This window comes from Panthera onca, chromosome D2, assembly GCF_046562875.1.
Source record: "Panthera onca isolate mPanOnc1 chromosome D2, mPanOnc1 haplotype 2, whole genome shotgun sequence".
Lineage (NCBI taxonomy): Eukaryota > Metazoa > Chordata > Mammalia > Carnivora > Felidae > Panthera > Panthera onca.
The window spans coordinates 6,785,012-6,804,989 of record NC_138349.1 but is presented as its reverse complement, the minus strand read 5'-3'; the positions used below and the strand labels follow the sequence as shown (position 1 = coordinate 6,804,989).

General features: G+C 44.5%; 1 protein-coding gene across 5 annotated transcripts; it reads right to left on the bottom strand.

Moving 5' to 3' along the window:
- Positions 1–227: 227 nt before the first annotated feature.
- TEX36 (testis expressed 36) lies at positions 228–19,677 on the bottom strand. Of its 5 annotated transcripts, none has more exons than XM_060641227.3 (6): positions 19,501–19,677; positions 14,656–14,787; positions 13,867–13,947; positions 7,982–8,230; positions 7,403–7,475; positions 228–903 (listed from the first exon to the last, which is right to left on the bottom strand). In XM_060641227.3, exons 1-5 carry the CDS (start codon positions 19,549–19,551, stop codon positions 7,440–7,442), a joined length of 549 nt encoding a protein of 182 aa, XP_060497210.1. In that variant the 5' UTR covers positions 19,552–19,677; the 3' UTR covers positions 228–903; positions 7,403–7,439. The 5 variants fall into 5 exon arrangements, with proteins under 5 accessions (XP_060497210.1, XP_081646566.1, XP_060497211.1 ...); XM_060641228.3 differs by lacking the exon at positions 228–903 and adding an exon at positions 3,351–4,404; XM_081790440.1 differs by lacking the exon at positions 7,982–8,230.
- Positions 19,678–19,978: the final 301 nt, after the last annotated feature.

Here is a 19,978-nt window from a genome sequence, read left to right as displayed (position 1 = left end):
ATGATTACGACCTTTGCAAGTATTATTGCCCGATCCACGTTTAATCGGCATTCTTAGCTTGAAACCTCGACTCTTGCAAGGGGGTGGCTGCATTTCCTCGGCTGACAGGGAGTCTGGACGGCACGCTCTGAGAGCGAGGGCGAGTCTGTCCCTGCTCAGCCTTGTTCCCCAATGCCCAAGGCAGAGGCTCGAAAAACAGTCGTTGAGTGATGAGTCAACACGTGAGGTGTTTGGGCATGTCTTACATTTATTCAATTGGTGCCCGTGAGAATGTGGCTCACGAGGCCCAAAGGGAAGGGGGCAGAGCCCTGTTAGGAAGGAGCTAGAAATTAGGCCAGGTTGAGTTGGCAAACATATCTGCTTTGATCAGAACTGTCCTGATTGGCTAAAGACACTGAGCTCTCCAGTGACTGTGGACGCACAGAGCCGAATCCCTCCTTTTAAAGATCCCGAATGTGACAGATGTCAGGCATTGGTTTGCTCAGGCCTGGGTGCCTGTCTGTTCTCAGGGGAACAATCTGATTTCTCCCACGGGGTGTTGTTGAGACTTGCCCGTCCTTTCTGGGGACCGCCATGGCGTGTGCAGAAGGACTGCACACGTCACTCGTGGCTGACGAGGGTCCTGGGTGCTTTGACCAAGGTTATAAACGGCGGGAGAATATTTACGACGGCTTCAACGTTTCTCCTTCAGGCCTAAGGAACAGCAATGTGTTCTCGGGCAGGGAAGGCCAGATGCTACCGCGGTCACTTATAATCCCGCGAACAACTATGTGACCCTGGGTCGCGAGCGCACTCGTTCTTTCCCCTGGGAACCAGCTCCACGGCTCCGAGCGACGCGACCAGACCAGCGCCCAGGTGGAGACGAAACAAAGCTTCTTGGATCTGACTTTCTGACGCTGGCTCCTGTTTGGGCAGGGGGAGGGAAAGGAGGGAAGAAAATGTGATGTGTGCTCTCGTGCCGGTATGGCCCAATTTGGAAACCTGCAGATCTGTTTGATTTCGACTGGGGGAGAGAAGACAGCGTTTGAAGTTATTTTGGTTCTTCTGTGCAGAAATCACACGCTACACCTCACAAATTCGACAATTTCATAGAGCCGTAGTCAAGCGTGTGAGTTACAATTTTATTCATTCCATTTATTCAGTGAGTCAGGCTCTGACAGGGGGTTGATTTGTTGTTTAATATTTGGGGGGGATTATTTTGGTATATTTGCAACGTGTTTACTTAAATACTGGGTGTTAAATGAGATGTTTTCGTTTGTTTTGATAGGTACTTCTAAAGGCAACGTACAGCATTTCACACTTACACAGCGCTTTCCGAGTCCTCCGCACGGCACGGGCACTCGAGAATGACTACCCTGTGTGTTTGGGAAGTGCCAGCCTCACTCCGCCCAGAGAAAAGCAGGACTTGAGCCGTGGTGTTAAGCCACCAAGCCCAGAACCGAGCTAAAGGGGCTCGACCCACATCTTGGGCTCCGGATGTCGCACTAGGACCCAAGATTGTGGGCAGCAGCAAAGAGCCCAGAGGAGGAAATGGATTCTTCTTGCTTGTTTTATGGTCCTCAGGGTGTTACCATAACAGCATGGATTCTTTCATGAACTCAGCGGAACATATGGGAAGCCTATACTTAGCTTGTCATTTCAAGCCCTTCCTCCCCCACACACAGCTCCCCCCCCGCCCCCCCCGCCAGGAGTCCTCAATATGGTACCAGTTCTGTAGATTAAAAAAAAAAAAAAAAAATGCTCCAATGGGTGAAGCGTCCTTTTGTCTTGGCCCACGGGACAGCGGCGATGTGTCCTAAACTTTGATTCGAGTTGCAGTTGACCGCAAAAATGCCAAGTGGACCCTGTTCCGGGGATGGCTAGCCTATCAGCCACGGCAGGAACAGCCAGCCACCGCATCTGAACCTGGTGCGCAGCCACCAGAACAGGGATGGCTTTGGCCGAAGACGGCGACAAAATGTGCAAAACGAAGAGACGGCACAAGGCAGTCTTTAAAAATAGTCCTAAGTGTCAAAACAGACCAAACGAGAATGTGCTTCTCTGCCTAAAAATAGGCAGTGTTCAAGGGTGGGCTTCAAATAGGAAATCATCTCTCTGCTCTTTTAACTCTGATCTTTAAGGGCCTGAGATCTGATTTGTATAAACGAGAAAGCCAGTCGCTAGGCACATGCTTCCGACATGCACAGTAAGTAACGGAAGCTCGCCGGTGTGGCTCCGGGAGGGATATTAGGCAGCATCGCTCTGAAAGAGTATTGCCAAACCATCAGCTGTTCTTTTAGCATCTAAGTCATTTCTAGGATGGCACGAGTCCAAGTCTCATTCCTTAAGACAGCAGAAATCTATAAACACCTGCATGTAATTGATTAGTAAGTTGGGGTTTCTTTAACTGGCTGTTTATTCCTCTGTTCAAAACAACGCACTAAAACAAAGAACCAACAATGGCAAGTCATTGACACTGTGCCAAGTTATTAGAGACTTTTATTTCGGTAAAGTGGGTTATTGTACTTGGGGAGTTCACCTGAGTCCCTGAGGGCTCCCCTTCCATTCAAGTGCTGTGTCCTCTGTTCTTGGTTCACCGGATTGAGACCTTAAGGTGAGGTCGTGGGACAGTGGTATTTACATTTTATGTAGAAAACAATTAAATGAGAAAAGACTGGGTTTAAGGGCCAGTTCTCTAATTTGTGTTTTTGTCGATGGTAAACATACCCCCCCATTCTTCAATCCCAAAGAGCAGAGGCTGATCTTTCCCCATCGCTGTGTCCCTCCTTCACCCAATCGCAGATACGGTTCTGCAAACCTTTTTCGTGAGTTTGTGAATTTCATCCCTAGCACACTGAGTTTGGGGTAACTCCTGTTGGCGATTGCTGGTGTTTGGGCAGAGAGAGGTGAGGCGAGGCAGGAGTGAGGCAAGTGAGGGTTTGTGAGGGCATCTGGGAGTAGGGGTGGGGGGAGAGGAAATGGGAGGAAATTCATCCCTCATCAGGCTCCTTGTTGACAGCATGGAGCCTGCTTCGGATTCTCTGTCTCCCTCTCTCTGCTCTTCCCTCACCCCCTCAAACACTTAAAGAAACCCCACAACTTTGTACAGATCTATACTGCTTTCAAAATAAAATTTTTAAGGGGTAATTACACATCCTTTTCAAACACATAAAACAGTTACAAAAACTGACCAATGTGTTAAGCCACAACACTTTCAACCTTTCCGTAAGCAAAAATTATACAGATCTTAATTACTGACCACAACGCAAAAATTAATCAGTTAATAAAATATAGATAGACCATGAAAAATAACAAAAGAATTAACGGAACAATATAGTCCTTTTTAAAAAGTTTTTATTTATTTATTTTGAGAGAGAGCATGCTTGTGTGTAAGCAAGCGGGGGAGGGGCAGAGAGAAAGAGAATCCCAAGCAGGCTCAGAGCCTGACTTTGGCCTTGAACTCACGAACTGTGACATCATGATTGGAGCCAGAATCAAGAGTTGAATGCTCAACCAACTGAGCCACCCAGGCACCCCACAGAAAACATACTTCGTACTAATTCTTGGGTGAAAAAAAGAAAATGACAAGCTACTTGAAAATGGATGTGCTTTCGTGCTTTGTCGAAGATTAATTGACCACAGAGTTGTGGGTTCATTTCTGGGTTTTCTATTCTGTTCCATTGATCTGTGTGTCTGAGAGGCAAACCAAGAAACAGACTCTTAACTATAGAGAACAAAGTGGTGGTTGCCAGGGGGGAGGCGAGCAGGGGGAATGGTGGAACGGTGATGGGGACTAAGGACCGCACTTGCTGTGATGAGCACCGGGTGTCGTACAGGAGCGTTGAATCACCACGCTGTACGTCTGAAACCAATATTACCCTGTATATTGACGGGAATGTAAATGAAAACTTTTTTAACAAGGGGGAAACAAGGTAAAAAAATAATAAAAATAAAGTTAACAGTAAGTAGAGGGGCATGATGCGTCTACAAAGTGGCATTGGAAAGAAATTGCCTTGCCTACATTTACAAGACAACAGGAAAGGCTGCAAATAATTGAGTTATGCTTTCACCTGGAGAAGCTAGGAAAAATAAAAATAAGCCCAAGAACAGAATACATAAACAGGAAAGCATAAATTAGTAAGATCAAAAGCAAACAGCAGCGGCGAAAATGTAGATTCGGTAAACAGAGCAAAGACATGTGACCAACATTTAACGTGTTGAAGGACAGGATGTAACTTTAAAGCATTAGAGAGAATAACTACATTAAATACCCAAAATTCAAACATCCATATGAAACAGATGATTGCCTCTACAAATAACAGCAACCAGATTTAGATGGGGACCCCTGGCTGGCTTAGTTGGAGGGGTGGGCAACTCTTGATCTCGGGGTCGTGAGTTTGAGCCCCACGTTGAGTGTGGAGATTACTAAAAACAAATAAATAAGCTTTTTAAAAAAGTGGCCACAATTAGAGAAAAAGAAAAAAAGGCAGAGAAGATACAGACTAATTTCTATAAAATACATTGAAAAGATGTTCAAGGATCAGGATCTGGACCTGAAAACTGCACCAGGTCTAGGAGATGTAGTAGGAAATTCTATAGACATTTGCAATTTGTACAAGCAGTGTCAGGGCATAGTAAAAATAGATTTTAAAATCCTTTTAAAAATGGCATATCAAATCCTCAATTTATCAAAAGAATAATACATCATATCAGAAACAACCAACTACAGTTTGTCTCTAGGAATGCTAGAGCGGTTCACCATTAGAAAATCCATGGATATACTTTATTACACTCACAGATTAATATAGAAAATGTATACGATCATCTCAAAAGGTGCCAAAACGTCATTTGCTAAAATGTCACCCCATATATTAACGAGAAGAATCATAACAAAGTTGGGGCACCTGGGTGGTTCAGTTGGTTAAGCATCCAACTCCTCATTTCTGCTCATTTCTGCTCACGATGTCACGACCGTGAGATCGAGCCCTGCGTGGGGCTCGGCACTGAGCTTGCTCGGGATTCTCTCTCTTCCTCTCTCTCTCAAAATGAATGAATGAATGAATGAATGAATGAATAAACAGATGTTAAAAAAAAAAAACTACAACAAGCTCTTAGAATTATTTCATAGTCTCAAAGGAGGTCCTAAGCAAGGCATGAAATCCAGAAGCCATTAAATAGGAGATTCATACATCCTATTACACGAAGATATATGCAGAACTAAAAATATAGTGCATACCACACCTGTGCAAGATGTTAACAATAGGAGAAACCGTGGTAGGTGAGGAAGAGGGGAGAGTGGGTGTATGGGAACTGCATACTTCCCGTCCGATTTTCCTGTAAGCCTAAAACTGCTCAAAGTCTATTAATTAAAAATATATACAGTAACAACGAGGGAATAACCAACAAACTAGATAAAACACTCGCAGCACATTTGATACAAAAGCCTCCATATCTTAATACATCAAGAACCAGGGGTGCCTGGGTGGCTCAGGCGGTTAAGTGCCTCAGTCCGTGAGTTCAAGCCCTGCATCATCAGGGCTGCATGGAGCCTGTTTGGGATTCTCTCTCTCCTCTCTCTGCACCATCCCTGCTTGCTCTCTCTCTCTCTTTCAAAATAGATAAACTTAAAAAAAAAAGAAATCATACAAATAATTGAAGAATAAGACAAAAGAACCAATAGGAAAACCAGTGAAAGATGCAGAAAAACAGTTCACAGCAAAAGAAACACCAACGGCTTTTCAATAGCCACACACACACAATGAAAGAGATGCAAATCAAAATACAATGCCAGTTTTTTTTTTTTTTTTTTTTTTTTTTTTTTTTAGCTAACAAATGGGTAAATATCGAAAAAAAACTTTGGCAGTGCAAGCGTGTGGGAAACAGACACGCTGGAGCATAGCCCCTTTTAGGAAATTTGATCTTAAGATTTTTTAAATGTAACGTACACTAAACTTTAAAATCCACGTGTTCTTCGGTTGAACGGGTTTATTTTTATGAATTTTACCACGTAGCAGTGCTTGGAGATGGCTGCAAATATCTACCTATCAAGGTGTTTATAGGAGGCAAAGACAGAAAACTGCATAAATGCCCATCAAAAGATTCCGGGAGCACGACGCACCCGTGTAATGAAATGCCAGGCGGCCGCGCTTAACAAAAGAAGTAGATTTGTAGGTACTGATACTTACTTTGAAACTTCAAAGACACATTCGTAAGTGCAGTTGGACTTTCTGCAGTGGAACAGCAGAAACCAAGAGTGGAACGGTGTCTGCCATTGATGTTTGTTAAAGGGTGTGAGAGAGAGAGAGAGAGAGAGAGAGAGAGGTAGGGGGAGAGGGAGAGGGAGAGGGAGAGGGAGAGGGAGAGGGAGGGAGAGAGAGGATCTATACAGGCTGCCTGGAAACATAGGCACATAAAAAAAGTGTCAGTAGGGCTGACACTGGGAGGAAAAATGGGGACTGAAGTCAAGGATATCAGGGAAACCGTATTTCATTGTTTAATTCTCTTTTTCCCATGTACATACTTTATATGGACTTTAAAAAATATATCTTAGGGGGGAAAAAACCAGGAAATAAAGAATAAGAGATCATTCTGGGTGGCCCCGTCAGTTAAGCGCTGGACTCTCGATTTGGGCTCAGGTCGTGATCTCACCGTTCGTGAGATCAAGGCCCGCATCGGGCTCTGTGCTGACCCTGCAGAGCCTGCTTGGGATTCTCTCTCCCTCTCTCTCTCTGCCCTTCCCTCATTCATGGGCATGTGAATGCACTCTCTCTCTCTCTCTCTCTCTCTCTTTCTCTCTCTCTCTCTCAAAATAAATAATAAACTTAAGAAAAATGAGATGATTCTTAACTAGATAGAGATTATCTATCTAAAACCTACAGCAATAGTCAGACTTCAGAGTGGCACATTAGAAGCAGCCTGGTTAAGTTCAAAATAAGGACTATCTGTGCTAATATTCAAATTGTGCCTGATGCAAAACCAGGGGGCGGGGGGAAATGTATAAATGGTAACGATGACATAAATTACCATTTCCACGAGCGATATAATTGTTGCATAGAAAATCCAAGAAAATTAAAAAAAAAAAAAAAAAAAAAAAAAAGGGCACCTGGGTGGCTCAGTCAGTTAAGCGGCCGACTTCAGCTCAGGTCATGATCTCTTGGTCTGTGAGTTCGAGCACCGCTTTGGGCTCTGTGGTGACAGCTCAGAGCCTGGAGCCTGCTTCGGATTCTGTGTCTCCCTCTCTCTCTGCCCCTCCTCCCTCACGCTCTGTCTCTCTCTCCTTCAAAAATAAATAAACATCAGAAAAAAAATTAAAAAAAAAAAAGAAAGTTATAGAGCATTATGGGCTGTATAACAGTTTATGTTCAAAATGTGTATGTAGTTATACATTATAACTGCACAGAATAAAAACAAATGGTTAACTTACTTCTGGGGACAGGACAAGGATTGGAGATGTGATGAAATCAAGGGGGACTTCTGGTTCCTCTGTATGGTTTGAACTTTCAAAAGAAAAATAGAATCATATATTAATTACATCATTTTTAAAACTTCACCCAAAGGTAATGTGGCAATTTTAATGTTCATTCAAATACATTTTTTGTTCAAAATCCTTTCATTTACAGTGTGTGTATCTTCGCATATCTTTATTTTATAAGGACTTGAATGTTTTTCAACCTTATTAAAAAACAGAAATATTTTCAAGGTGGGGAGTGGTAACATAACAACATAATGACATGATGATAACATAATCTGTAGCTTTTCCAGTTTCTCAACATAAGGACCTTAGTCTCTGTTTATCACTGCAAGAGTCCTTCACCTCCGCATAAGGCGTATATAGTCTCCAACCTCTAATGTAAATCCTATTTCAGCTAGTGGTGCTGGATCAGAAAACACATGCTTTTAGAATGTCCAGGGCGATACCAATATTACAAAACTCATCCACAATCTTCTGGAAGGATTTAGGGCTCCCGTGAAGAACCAAAAATTTGTCAATAGTGAAACTTACTTTGGGATTCTTTTTCAAAAACTCTGTATAGCTTCTCTGAGGAATAAATTTAAAAGAGTTCCATATCTCATTATAATGCTTTGGGAAGCGTCTGAAAATTGGGACCACCACGATTTCTTGACAGACATATGATATTTGGTTATTTGAAAAGCCATCAAGATAAGATGGGACATAGTCACATGCCCACAGATTGAAATTTCTTGAAACGTGTTGCCTTTTCTCTGGGGAGATCTTCCTACGTCCCAGGCCCTGGAGAAGAATTATAAGAAGATTAGGAGAAAAATATTCAAAGTCAAAGAGTTCTGAAGTCTTTAATAAAACCAGCTACATGATAGCCTATGTCTTAATACACAACATGGCAACCGCTATGAGAGGAATCCTTTGCCAACCTATAAATCAACACCGAAAGCATGCTGGTGGAGTTTCGTTATTGTTCTCGTAACCTTCCACTTCCACCAATGGATTTACTTGCCAAGGGGATTGGTCTTCTAGAGACATAGAGGGCAGAACCAGAGAGACCACAGCTGGAAACAGCCTATTAGCCAGCCTAGACTCCCAGGCACCCCAGTCAGGTTCTCTGCACCCAGGTGGCACCTCAGTGAATCTGCCTCTGGCTGCATCCCAGCATTCAGTGGGGTAGAAGGTTCTCACTCCGAGGGAAGCTGAATTCTTTCCCACTCAGGAAGCAACACCCTCGGGGGTCTGCCCACAGGATTCCTCATTAACTCTCAGGACCTCACATGTGAACCTGAGAATTACCCTGTATTCAGAATTGTGCTTTCGATCTGACCCATAATTAGAAGAGAACACTATGCTTCGACAAAAGACTAGAAGGAAATGGACATGAGATTGCCCAGACTTTACATTATAGATCGTCCTGGACTCATGATGGAGTGGCATCCGATAAACCCACGGGAAGCTGAAAAAAATCACACAAGGACCCTCTGTAGCAAAGTGAGTTTGTTGTTTCATAAGGACCAGTATCATTCAGAGTGACAGCAGGAGACGCCCTCAATTTAGGGTAATTTGAAGAGAGTTTAGTAACGGGACTGTTTGTGGGGAACCTCACGGGGACAGTGTAGAGGCTCCAGATCCAAGGGGTTTGAGGAGGAATGTAGTCCCCATGGATGTGTCCCTGGTGCTGGGGCAGAGAGAACGGGAGAGGCTGGTTCTAGAGACACGAAGGGAAGACGCTGCCCGAGCACCTTTCTAACAAGGTACTTGCCGATAGTCCAGGAAAAAAAGTGAAGTAAAATAAAAGAAAGAGACAAAATGAATAGGGGAAAGAGGTACAAGGACAGCAACAAGTAAAGCTTGTAATTCAGTCTAACTACTTGCCGGGAATAACAATGGGAGCCCTAATCCTTCCGGAAGATTGTTGAGGTGTCGGTTAAGCATCTGACTCTTGATCTCGGCTCAGGTCATGATCTCACAGTCTGTGAGTTCAAGCCCCACGTCAGCCTCTGGGCTGACGGCACAGAGCCTGCTTGGCATTCTCTCTCACCCTCTCTCTCTCCGCCCCTCCCTGCTCTCTCTCTCTAAAAAATTAAAAAAAAAAAAAATGAAAAAATGAAAAACAAATTTAAACACGTCTAAATACTTGCTGATAATGTAACTATGAAAAATTGAAATATATTGAAACTTCAGGTAAGAATCCACAAAAAGGAAGGAATGGAGGGGGAAGGAAGGGGGGGAGAGAGAAACAAATCTGGAATTGAAATTTGCAGGATTTCAATTTGATAGCTGTGAAACCCAGGAGGTGCCACTTAACATTATCCCATGAAAATGGCACCTCCATGAGTTGGGACAGCACAGTCTGGCCACTAAAGTGAGGAAGGTCAGTACGTTGAAGAACTCGCCACACCCTTGGGGGCTGGGAGTTAGGGGTAACTATAGATATTACATTTTATATTCATAGGGTAATATAATATCAATGTATTTCTTAAACATTTATAGTTAAGGGTAACCACTGGTAGACAATAGAAGCCAGTGAGCAAATAAATTCAATCTAGCTAAGTCAGGAGAGGGACAAATTAAAAGAAACAAGCTGCAAACATGGTAAATAGGAAACAGACAATGAAACAACAGAAATAAAACCCAAAACATAAATTATCACAACAATCTGAATGGATGGAATTCTTATACAAAGAAACAATGACTCTTAGATTTTAAAAAAATGCTCTATCCTATTTATAATTAAAAAAATACAGGGGCGCCTGGGTGGCTCAGTCGGTTAAGCGTCCGACTTCGGCTCAGGTCATGATCTCACGGTTCATGAGTTCGAGCCCCACGTCGGGCTCTGTGCTGACAGCTCGGAGCCTGGAGCCTGCTTGGATTCTGTGTCTCCCTCTCTCTCTGCCCCTCCTCCGCTCTTGCTCTGTCTCTCTCTGTCTTTCAAAAATGAATAAACATAAAAAACCCTTTTTTTAAAAAATACAAATTGACTAAAAAGTAAGACAAAGAAATAAACCATAATGTAAGTAATGAATGTGAGCAATAGGAAAGTAATGATGGTTGCTAGGAATTTCCCCAAGGGATACAGGAGTGCTGATGCATAGGGGCACTTGTACCCCAATGTTTGTAGCAGCGCTTTCAACAATAACCAAATTATGGAAAGAGCCTACATGTCCATCGACTGACGAATGGATAGAGAAGATGTGGTTTATATATACAATGGAATACTGCTTGGCAATGAGAAAGAAGGAAATCTGGCCATTTGTAGCAACGTGGATGGAACTGGAGGGTGTTATGCTAAGAGAAATAAGTCAGGCAGAGAAAGACAGATACCATGTTTTCACTCATAAGTGGATCCCGAGAAACTCAACAGAAGACCAGGGGAGAGAGGAAGGGGAAAAAAAAGGTTACAGAGAGGGAAGGAGGCAAACCATAAGAGACTCTTAAATACTGAGAATAAACAGGATTGATGAGGGGTGGGGAAGAGGGGAAACTGAGGATTGATGGGGGTGGGCATGGAGGAGGGCACCTGTTGGGATGAGCACAGGATGTTGTATGGAAACCAATTTGACAAATTATTTTAAAAAAAAAAAAGGAAAGTAATAGTGGCAAAGCTAAAATTGCAATTCAGAATTCATGCCTAGAAACACTAAAGTATGTAAAAGATGCTTTGTATTGATAAATAATAACAGCCACCAAGAACATAAAATATTCATGAATTATTATGCAGAAAAATATGATATTAAACTATATAAGGTTGAAAGAATTACATAAGGTTACAAAAATTTAGAAACTCAAGAATAATCTTAGAAGGAAAAATTGACAGATGAAGACAAAAATTAAGAAAAGGTTATGAAGGATTTGAATAACATAATTAATGGCCTTTAATAAAATTAAGAATTTTGCAACCAACTTTGTAAACACCCATGAAATTTTTGTTAAAATCAATCATGTACAAGATAACAAAGATAATCTTTATAGTTCAAAATTCATATTCTATAGAACTTATATAAACCATTGAACTAGATATGAGCAACAAAAGATGATCTGAAAAAATTCTAGCTACGTAGAAAATTCAAAACATTCTTCTAAATTATTTTTAGAATTAAAAATTAAATCATAGACTATTTGGAAGCAAATAATAATGAAACTCTAGTTTAAAAACATGTTCAGATGTAGCCAAAGCAATAATCTAAGGAAAATTCCTAGTTTTAGTAGGTTTACTAACAAAAACAGTTGCAAGTATATGAATTAAACACGCAACCTAAAAAGACATAAAAGAACAGCAAACGAAGAGTATTTTAGGAGATGTTACGCCAACAGATTTGGAAACAAATACATTTTAGACACATGTCAACAAAATCTACTCAAGAAGAAATAGAAAGTTGGGGAGCACCTGGCCGACTCGGTTGGTGGAGTGTGTGACTTTGACCTCGGGGTTGTGAGTTCAAGCCCCACCTTGGGTGTAAAGATTACTTAAAAATAAAATCTTAACAATGCACCTGGGTGGCTCAGTCGGTTCAGCATTCGACTTTTGATTTTGGCTCAGGTCACGATCTCACAGTCATGAGAGGTTGTGAGATTGAATCAGGGATTCTCTCCCTCTCCCTCTGCCACTCCCCTACTCAAATGCTCTCTAAATAAATAAATAAATAAACCCTTAAAATTTTTTTAAAAAGAAAAATAGAAAGTTTTAATAGATTAATAATCAATGGAGAAATTAAAAAGGGAAAACAGTACAAAAAAACAAAAACTAAAAACGTTCTCAAACTCAAATAATTTTATGGGCAAATTCTACCTAAACCTCGTTAAACTGAAATTCCACACTTTATATAAACTATCCCAGAATGTAGAGGAAGTTGGAAAGCTTCCAGTGTTTTCTAGGAGACTAACATAGCTCTGATAGAATATATGTGGTACAATCCTGTTTATATCATTAACAACACATACGCTTATGTGTGTATATTTGCATGTGAATTGCAAAAAATTCTCAAATTTTGCCCACCGAACCATTATCTGTGAGTCATCAAGGTAGGATTGTGAGGAGGGAAAGTAAGAGTGCAAATTTTTAAGAAAATTTATTTGATTCTGTATTCTTTGAAAGTTGTAAAGGACATCTGTTACTTTGATAATTTAAAAAATGATGTTAAACATTCCGTTTAGAGAGTCAGGCAGAGTGGGTATTCTCGCTCTGTGTTCAACACTCTGCCAGGGAAAACCAGATTTTTTTTTTTTTAGGTTAAACCACTTCAATGTAGCTTAAAGATGGTAGGCTGGAGGAAAGAGTAATTTCGGGCAAGTTTTTAGCATCACTGTTCTCAGGTTCCTCGTCTCTAAATCGGGGATGATAAGAGTAATTAGCCAGCAGTGTTGTCGTGATGGTTCAATGAGATCATAGGAGATGCTAGCACAGGGCAAATGCTTTACAAATGGTGGGTATTCTTTTTTTTTTTTAAATGTTTATTTTTGAGAGAGAGAGAGAGAGAGACAGAGACAGAGTGTGAGTAGGGGAGGGTCAGGGCCAGAAGGAGACGCGGAACTAGAAGCGGGCTCCAGGCTCTGAGCTGTCAGCATAGAGCCCGATGTGGGGCTCGAACTCGCAGGCCGCTAGATCATGACCTGAGCCGAAGTCAGACGTTTAACCGACTGAGCCACCCAGGCGCCCCATAAATGGTGGTTATTCTTAACGTCGTCGTCGTCGTCATCATCATGGACTTTCAGAGTTGGGAAAGAGTCTCAGAGATCACGTGATCCAACCCTCTACCTCAGCTGTGTTAACCCTCCCCTGCCTCCTTTGACAGCCCCATGGCCACATGAGCACTGCCAATGTGGGTCTTCTAAACTCAGAGGTGCCACAAGAATAAAACACAAACTGGATTTTAAAGACTTCGCTTGGGGAATGTAAAATATCTCATGAGTAATGTTTACATTGATTACGTGTCGAACTGATCATTTGGGGAATTATCGAGTTAAATAAAATGCATTAGTAAAATTAATGTCACCTCTTTTTTACTCCACGGGGCTACTAGAACCTTTCCAGTCGCGTGTGCCGCTCACAACATATAGGTTTCCACGGCACGGTGCTGTGTTAACCGCCACTACGTGCTCTCAGACTTTATTTCCTCCGCTGAGGGCAACTCACCCCCTCTAGGGGAAAGACAACTCCAGTTATGGGAAGTCCTTTGTACTTTGTAAGCTCGCCTCCCTCTGACCTGTCCCGGCGGGGCTTGGTTCTATCCACCAGAGACACACATGGGAAACCCCTCTTTCCCGTTACAGACCTTCCCACGAAAGCTCGCGAATGGGGCAGTTCATACTTTGAGAAGTGTGAGGTGCACACATGACCTCGTTCCCGAGTTGGGGAAAGTCGTCTAGCATCACGTGCTAGAGGCACTCCCAGTTTTGCTAGTACTCTGGAGGGAAATACTCACAGAGTCAAGGTAGCATCCAGAGCTCTGAAAGCTGTAGCGATTGTCGTGTACGGAGAAGGGGAAGTTGTTATCTACCGCTTGCTAGAAGAGATTGGGAAGGAGTTGGAAAAAAGACACATCAGAACCCCAGCGTGCTGGCAGAACCTGCAGACAGCTAAACCCATCACCGGAGAGGAGCAGACGGCGCGGGACAGGAGGTCATGGGTGTGCCTGTCAACTCAAGGCTTTAAAAGTCAACCTCATTGGTGATCTTGCGGAAAATCATAAAAATTCTCTTTCCAGACACCCTCTTTGGAGGCAAAGAAGGAAAAGCGTATAAGCTCGTGGAATTGAAAGCTGGAAAGGGACTTTGGAGGCCATCAAGACCAAAGGTCTTCCTCTGACCAATAAGGATCCTGGCCCAGGTTGGCTGCGTGAGTTAGCTAAGGGTGAAGTCCACACTGGCTTCTCCCTGAGGCCACTTCGTGCCCCTGAAGTCGCTGGTGAACTGGCCAGGGAGGCAGAACGTGCATGTTAACGATCTGCGAGCTGTAACCAAAGACGGTGTTTTCCTGTCCACAGAGGAGCCTAACTTGATCGTCTGAGCCAGGAGGCAGTTCCTTCTAGGAAGTATTTGGGGTGTCAGAGTGACCAGGATAGGACGTGGGATGCTACCCGCATTTAAGGACCCAAAGATGACGAAAGAGTAGTTCCTTCCGAGGAAGAATTGACGGGCCAGGAATGCCAGCGGGTGCTGCCCCCTTGGAGAGCCACAGGGACGCGTGGCCCGGGCCAGCGCCCGGGACTCACCTTCTCTCGAACCTTGTAGATTGGGGGTAGCCTCCCCTCCACTTGCTGAGACACACGTGGGCTGTGCGGTTCTTTCAACATAGCACTTGTGATGGATTCCGGTGTCTTCTGCGTTAGTCCAATCTGAGGGAACTAGAAAACCAGCACAGGCCGTGATTAAATCCAGACACATCTGAACCTCAAAGCCAAGTATCAGGGCTTCCTCTGTAACGTGATCAAAATGCAATTTGGGTGCTTCTGGTGGGCGAAGGAAATGGCGTAATTTTCGTAATTTGCAAGTATTCTTTCCAAGACCAAAAAATATTGTAATGGCCCAAGGCCATCACTGCGGGCTGTTTCAAGTTACCGGGGCCCGCCCCTGCTGTGCTGGAGCCTGGAAATGTTTCTGTGGCCTGGTGAGGGGGGGTGTGACCTGTGAGCAAAAGCTGATGTGCTCTGAGAAGACAGAAATGGGTTGAGCTCTTTCTTCCTGTCAGGGCGCTCCCCGTACCGGGGCTGAGGACCCAGCCCACGTTCACAGGGGTGAGCCCACCTCCCCCGGTAGGAGATGGAGGAGAAACGTAGCTGACTCTGCCCTGAGAAGGCAGAACGGTAGAGGGGAGAGGGAAAAAATAGGGGATAGGATACAAAGCAAAATAGTGATAATAAAGATTATCTGGGGAGGCGGTTGGCATCTCCCTATGAACAGGAAGGAAGGAAATAGGACGGGGCAGAGGGAAGACGTCCCAAGGGAGGCCTTGACCCACCCCACAGAGAGTTCTGGGCGCGTGATGGCCTCTCAGAATCATCCTGAGTTAGGGCGACGGGACTGGGCTTTTCTGAACCCTCATCGATCAGTCACCAGGTGTGGGTTGATCTAGGAAGAGGGGGTGATTTTTGAGGAGGCAGCTCTCTTCAGCCAGGGGTTATCCCTGGGGTCAGAGCACAGAGGCCTTCCAACAAAGGGAGGAAGCAGAATTTGGTGGCTGGGTCATAGACTGTGGATTCAAAGTTCCCGAGTCCAATCCCGGCTCTCCCTCCTATGAGGTCAGGCCTATGCAAGAGACTTCACTTTTCCACGCCCCAGTTTCCTTGTCTGTAAATTGGAATAACAACACTTCTTTGACAGCGTGGGTGCGATTAAAAGAAAGTCCACGCACCAGAGAGTGCTCGATGACTGTTAGCAGGTTGTATCTCTGCTCACAGCTGTCCCCTCCTTGGTCCCCAAACCTACCGCCAGGCCTCAGGCCAGTCCTCCTTGCTTTCTGCTGGATTATAAGGAACTTGACCAACACTGCCATTCTCCCTCATGCCTTCTCACGTCACAGCGTACCTGTATACTCAGGTGGCTCCTGTTCCCTGCCTGTGCAAGTGCGTTCAGTACGTGACTGTTTACGTCAAAAGCGGGGGGGGGGAGATTACGTCCTACGTGATGTGTACTTGGTGGGGTGTTCTCAGCAGCAATGGGCAGCACTGGGCTAGGTGACACACAGCGGCCGAGCGGCCTTTGAAACACAGTGCTGAGTGGGAAAAAGAAAGAAGCAGAATGAGATCTATAGCCCAACGCCATTTTTTTTTAATTTTTCTTTTAACGTTTTATTTATTTTTGAGACAGAGAGAGACAGAGCATGAAAGGGGGAGGGGCAGAGAGAGAGAGAGACACAGAACCGGAAGCAGGCTCCAGGCTCTGAGCCATCAGTCCCGAGCCCGACGCGGGGCTCGAACTCACGGACCGCGAGATCGTGACCTGAGCTGAAGTCGGACGCTTAACCGACTGAGCCACCCAGGCGCCCCTAGCTCAACGCCATTTATGTGAAAAAAATAATCCACGCACGCAAGACCACAATGCCTAACTTACAGAACACATCCGAATCAAAGAACTCTCAGGAAACACTTTGGAATGACTGCACGTGGAGCGAGGAGAGATGGGATGGGGCTCAGAGCAGTGCCCAGCCAGTGCCCGCCTTGCCAGCCGGGAGCTAGGGCCCGGCCAGCCAGCAGCCAGCACCAAGGCTCCCTGAAGGAGGAGGAATGGAGGAAGGAACCAGGAAGGAGGATGACTCTTTCCCCCTATTATGTTCCACTATTTAAACATTTTGTAACTAAATGCACCCATTACGTTCTCTTTTTTTCCACAACAAAGATCATCGTATTTGTTTCCGTTTACCGTTATAACACATACTCATGGTTTAAGAAGATGTGAACATAAAAACATAACGCAATCAAATTCCCCTGAACTCAGTGGTGACCATCTTTTTTTTTTTTAAATGTTTATTTATTTAAATGTTTATTTTTGAGAGAGACAGAGAGACAGAGCACGATCAGGGGAGGGGCAGAGAGAGAGAGACAGAATCCGAAACAGGCTCCAGGCTCTGAGCTGTCCGCACAGATCTTGACGCGGGGCTCGAACTCACGAACTGTGAGATCGTGACCTGAGCCGAAGTCGGACGCTTAGCCGACTGAGCCACCCAGGGGCCCCAGATGGTGACCATCCTAGGCATACATCCCCATTACATGCACGTGCAGCCATGGACGTGTAGATGTGTGTGTGTACCTGTGTATAATGTGGCATATCTAGGATCATAGTATACATGCGGTTTCTAAACACCACGAACGCCTCCTTATTGAACAGTCATTTTTGGTGACTTTCTCCCCACCTTTCTGTCACCCCGGATCACAATATTCAATATTCGCGGCTGCGCGCTCACAGACGGAGACACGGCCACCTGCAGAGGAGGTTTCCGTCACTCTACAAACATCAGACCGTGTGATACGTACTGTTCTGCTCTTTGCTTTCCCACTTAGCAAGATACCCTAGACATTTGCCAAAGTCAACCTATAGGCTTCTAACTCCTTCTGTTATGTTTTTTTCATGTCTTAAAACAATTCTTTTTCCAAAGTAAATACAAATAATACAGAGGGCCTCCAGACTCGTAACCTTTCCTTTCTCTCTTCCTCCGGTCTGGCTGTGTCAACATTCCTGTCTGGGCAGCTATGGAAAATCAGGGGTGGGGCTGGGAGGGTGGGAGTTTCTGCAGCATTAGGAACCATCGCTCTCCCCAGCTAAGTGACAACTGATTTGAGTTCATTTGTATTCCGGAAGTCTATGGACTAAATCACTGAGGGGGGAAAAAAAAAGCGGCTCTAGCATTTTAATTTCACTCTTTTAAAATATATATTGAATGGTGATAACATGATAGCTGTGACATAAACCCTTCTGTTAGATATTGTAACCATGAAATACAGCTTTTTAACTAGTTGGCGGTGAAATTTGTGCTGCATTCAATCACGCAACGATTGCAGTATTAAACAGGAAGGTGAAAGTGTATGGAGAAAGCCTCTCCTACCCGGCAACAGCCACATTTCAACCAGCAAGGTCAACTGCAAAATGACGGTCACCTCTAATGTGGCAATTACTGTCCTCCCAAATGGGCCGCTGCTGACTCAAAGCCAACAATTTCTTTCATTTCCCCGACTTGTCTGCAAGTTACTTTGGGAAGCTTCAGGATCAGCACTATTCTGTTCATGCTCTTGGGTGCTGGCAGCAGAAGGGCCCCACAGCAAGTGCTCAAGTCAGACTTCGGGAGGCAATGCCTCTAGATCCGAAACCGGGCTCTGGGAAGTCGTGGGATCGCAAGAGGAAACGAAACGCTCTCTCTTGCTTTCCCCCATACAGCAGAACCCTGACTTTGTTTGAGGCGACGTATAAAAAATACCTCCCCAAACTCCCGTGCAGCAAGCTCAGCCACATGACCCAAAGAGACGCTAGCGGGGGTCTGCGGGGCGGGGCCCCTGGGATAACTTTGTTTTCCCCCACCAAAGAGACAGACTTAGAGGACAGGTGCCAGGGGTCGTTTTGTTCCTTGACCGTCCCCCCTCATTTACCTGCCTGAGTTGAAGAGCCCCACTCCAAGGATAACAGAACAGAGGACCGAAAAAATCCCGATGACCCCCACGGACGTCTGTACCAGCCCTGAGCTGCCTACTTCTGGATTTGTTGTTGCTCGAGAAATACAAACCCTTATTTATAAGGTGACGACGCTGTAGTCAGCTTTTTATGATATCCAGGCAAACACAATCCTCATGGGTGTTGTAGCTGATAGAAAGAAGGGAAGCTAGTCTGAGAAACTTGTATTCTTCTCTTGGAGACTGATTGGTGTTATGTAGTTCACACTCTTTCCCATTTTACTTTGGCTGCCAGGAATCTCAGTGTCAAATCTGATGATATTATATAAATAGCTGTCATGTAGGCCATATGGCCTGTATGTGTTCTGTATTTTCCCGGTCTCAGCCTCTTCTTCTAAAATATATTCAAACTGATTCTGAATTTTTATTTTTTTATACTTTCCTATTTTATTTTGAATATTTTCCATATATTACTGTAAATCTTTGAGGAATGAAGCAGGGTGTATAAGGAGTAAAAAATATATATGTATATGTATATACATTAATATATATAATAGTTACCAAGTAATGAATGGTTACTCTGTTTCCATGAATCCTACTAACCGCTGTATATGAATTGTGTCATTAATCCACACAATAACCCTCTAACCTTGGTGTATACTATGATCCCATGTAACAGACACAGAGACTGATTTAGAAGGACTAAGCACACAGCAGCGACTGCCTAATGGACGTTCACGAGTGTGCTGAGTGTTTTACACACCGGATTTATTTCATTTAGTCCCCCCGAGCACGCTATAAGAGTCCCATTCGACAGGTGAAGGAACCGAGGCTAGGTGAGGCGATTCCTCAAAAGGGATGCCAGGAGAAGCAGCAGAAGCGGGATCTAGACCCAGTTCTGTGAGCTTGGCCACACCCACGTGACCTGAGGAAGGCGAGAGGAGTCCCCATCTTTCTTACCCATCTTCCATCCTGGTCTAAAGGTGGGTTGAAGCGTCTTCCTCTGACCATTTTCTGCGGGAAGCGGAAGGTGGCTGAGGTTGGCTCCCTTATGTCCCCATTGCCTCGTAAACTCTCTGCATCTGGAAGATGTCCCTCCTCCTGCTCCTGACCTTTGGCCTCTCCTAGAAGGGGAGGTCCAGGGGGACCCACTGTTGCCATAGAATTCCGATGCCCCCATCACAATGGGGGAGGGCTGTGGGTCTTCTAAGCCCTCTGAGGGTTCCTGCACAGGCTACCTGCGGCTGCTCCCCCCAGGCTCCCGGCTGAGGAAGCCCCATTGATGGGTCAGACAAGTGAGGACAACACAGCCTTAAGGAAAAGGCAGGAAGAGCTCGGACAAGGAGAGGCCTGCTGGTCAATGCTTGACGACCAGGTCTCTGGAAGACAGTCCGATTTGTAGTGCTGTTGGCCAATTTCCATGGTGTAAATACTTGTA

Excerpts from the sequence above, each read along its gene's own strand:
- TEX36 (XM_060641227.3), bottom strand. The coding sequence starts at position 19,551 with ATGGTCAGAGGAAGACGCTTCAACCCACCTTTAGACCAGGATGGAAGA. Across the intron at positions 13,948-14,655 it reads TCTACAAGGTTCGAGAGAAG|CAAGCGGTAGATAACAACTT; the intron begins GTGAGTCCCGGG and ends AATCTCTTCTAG. Across the intron at positions 8,231-13,866 it reads CTGGATGCTACCTTGACTCT|GGCCTGGGACGTAGGAAGAT; the intron begins GTGAGTATTTCC and ends ATTCTTCTCCAG.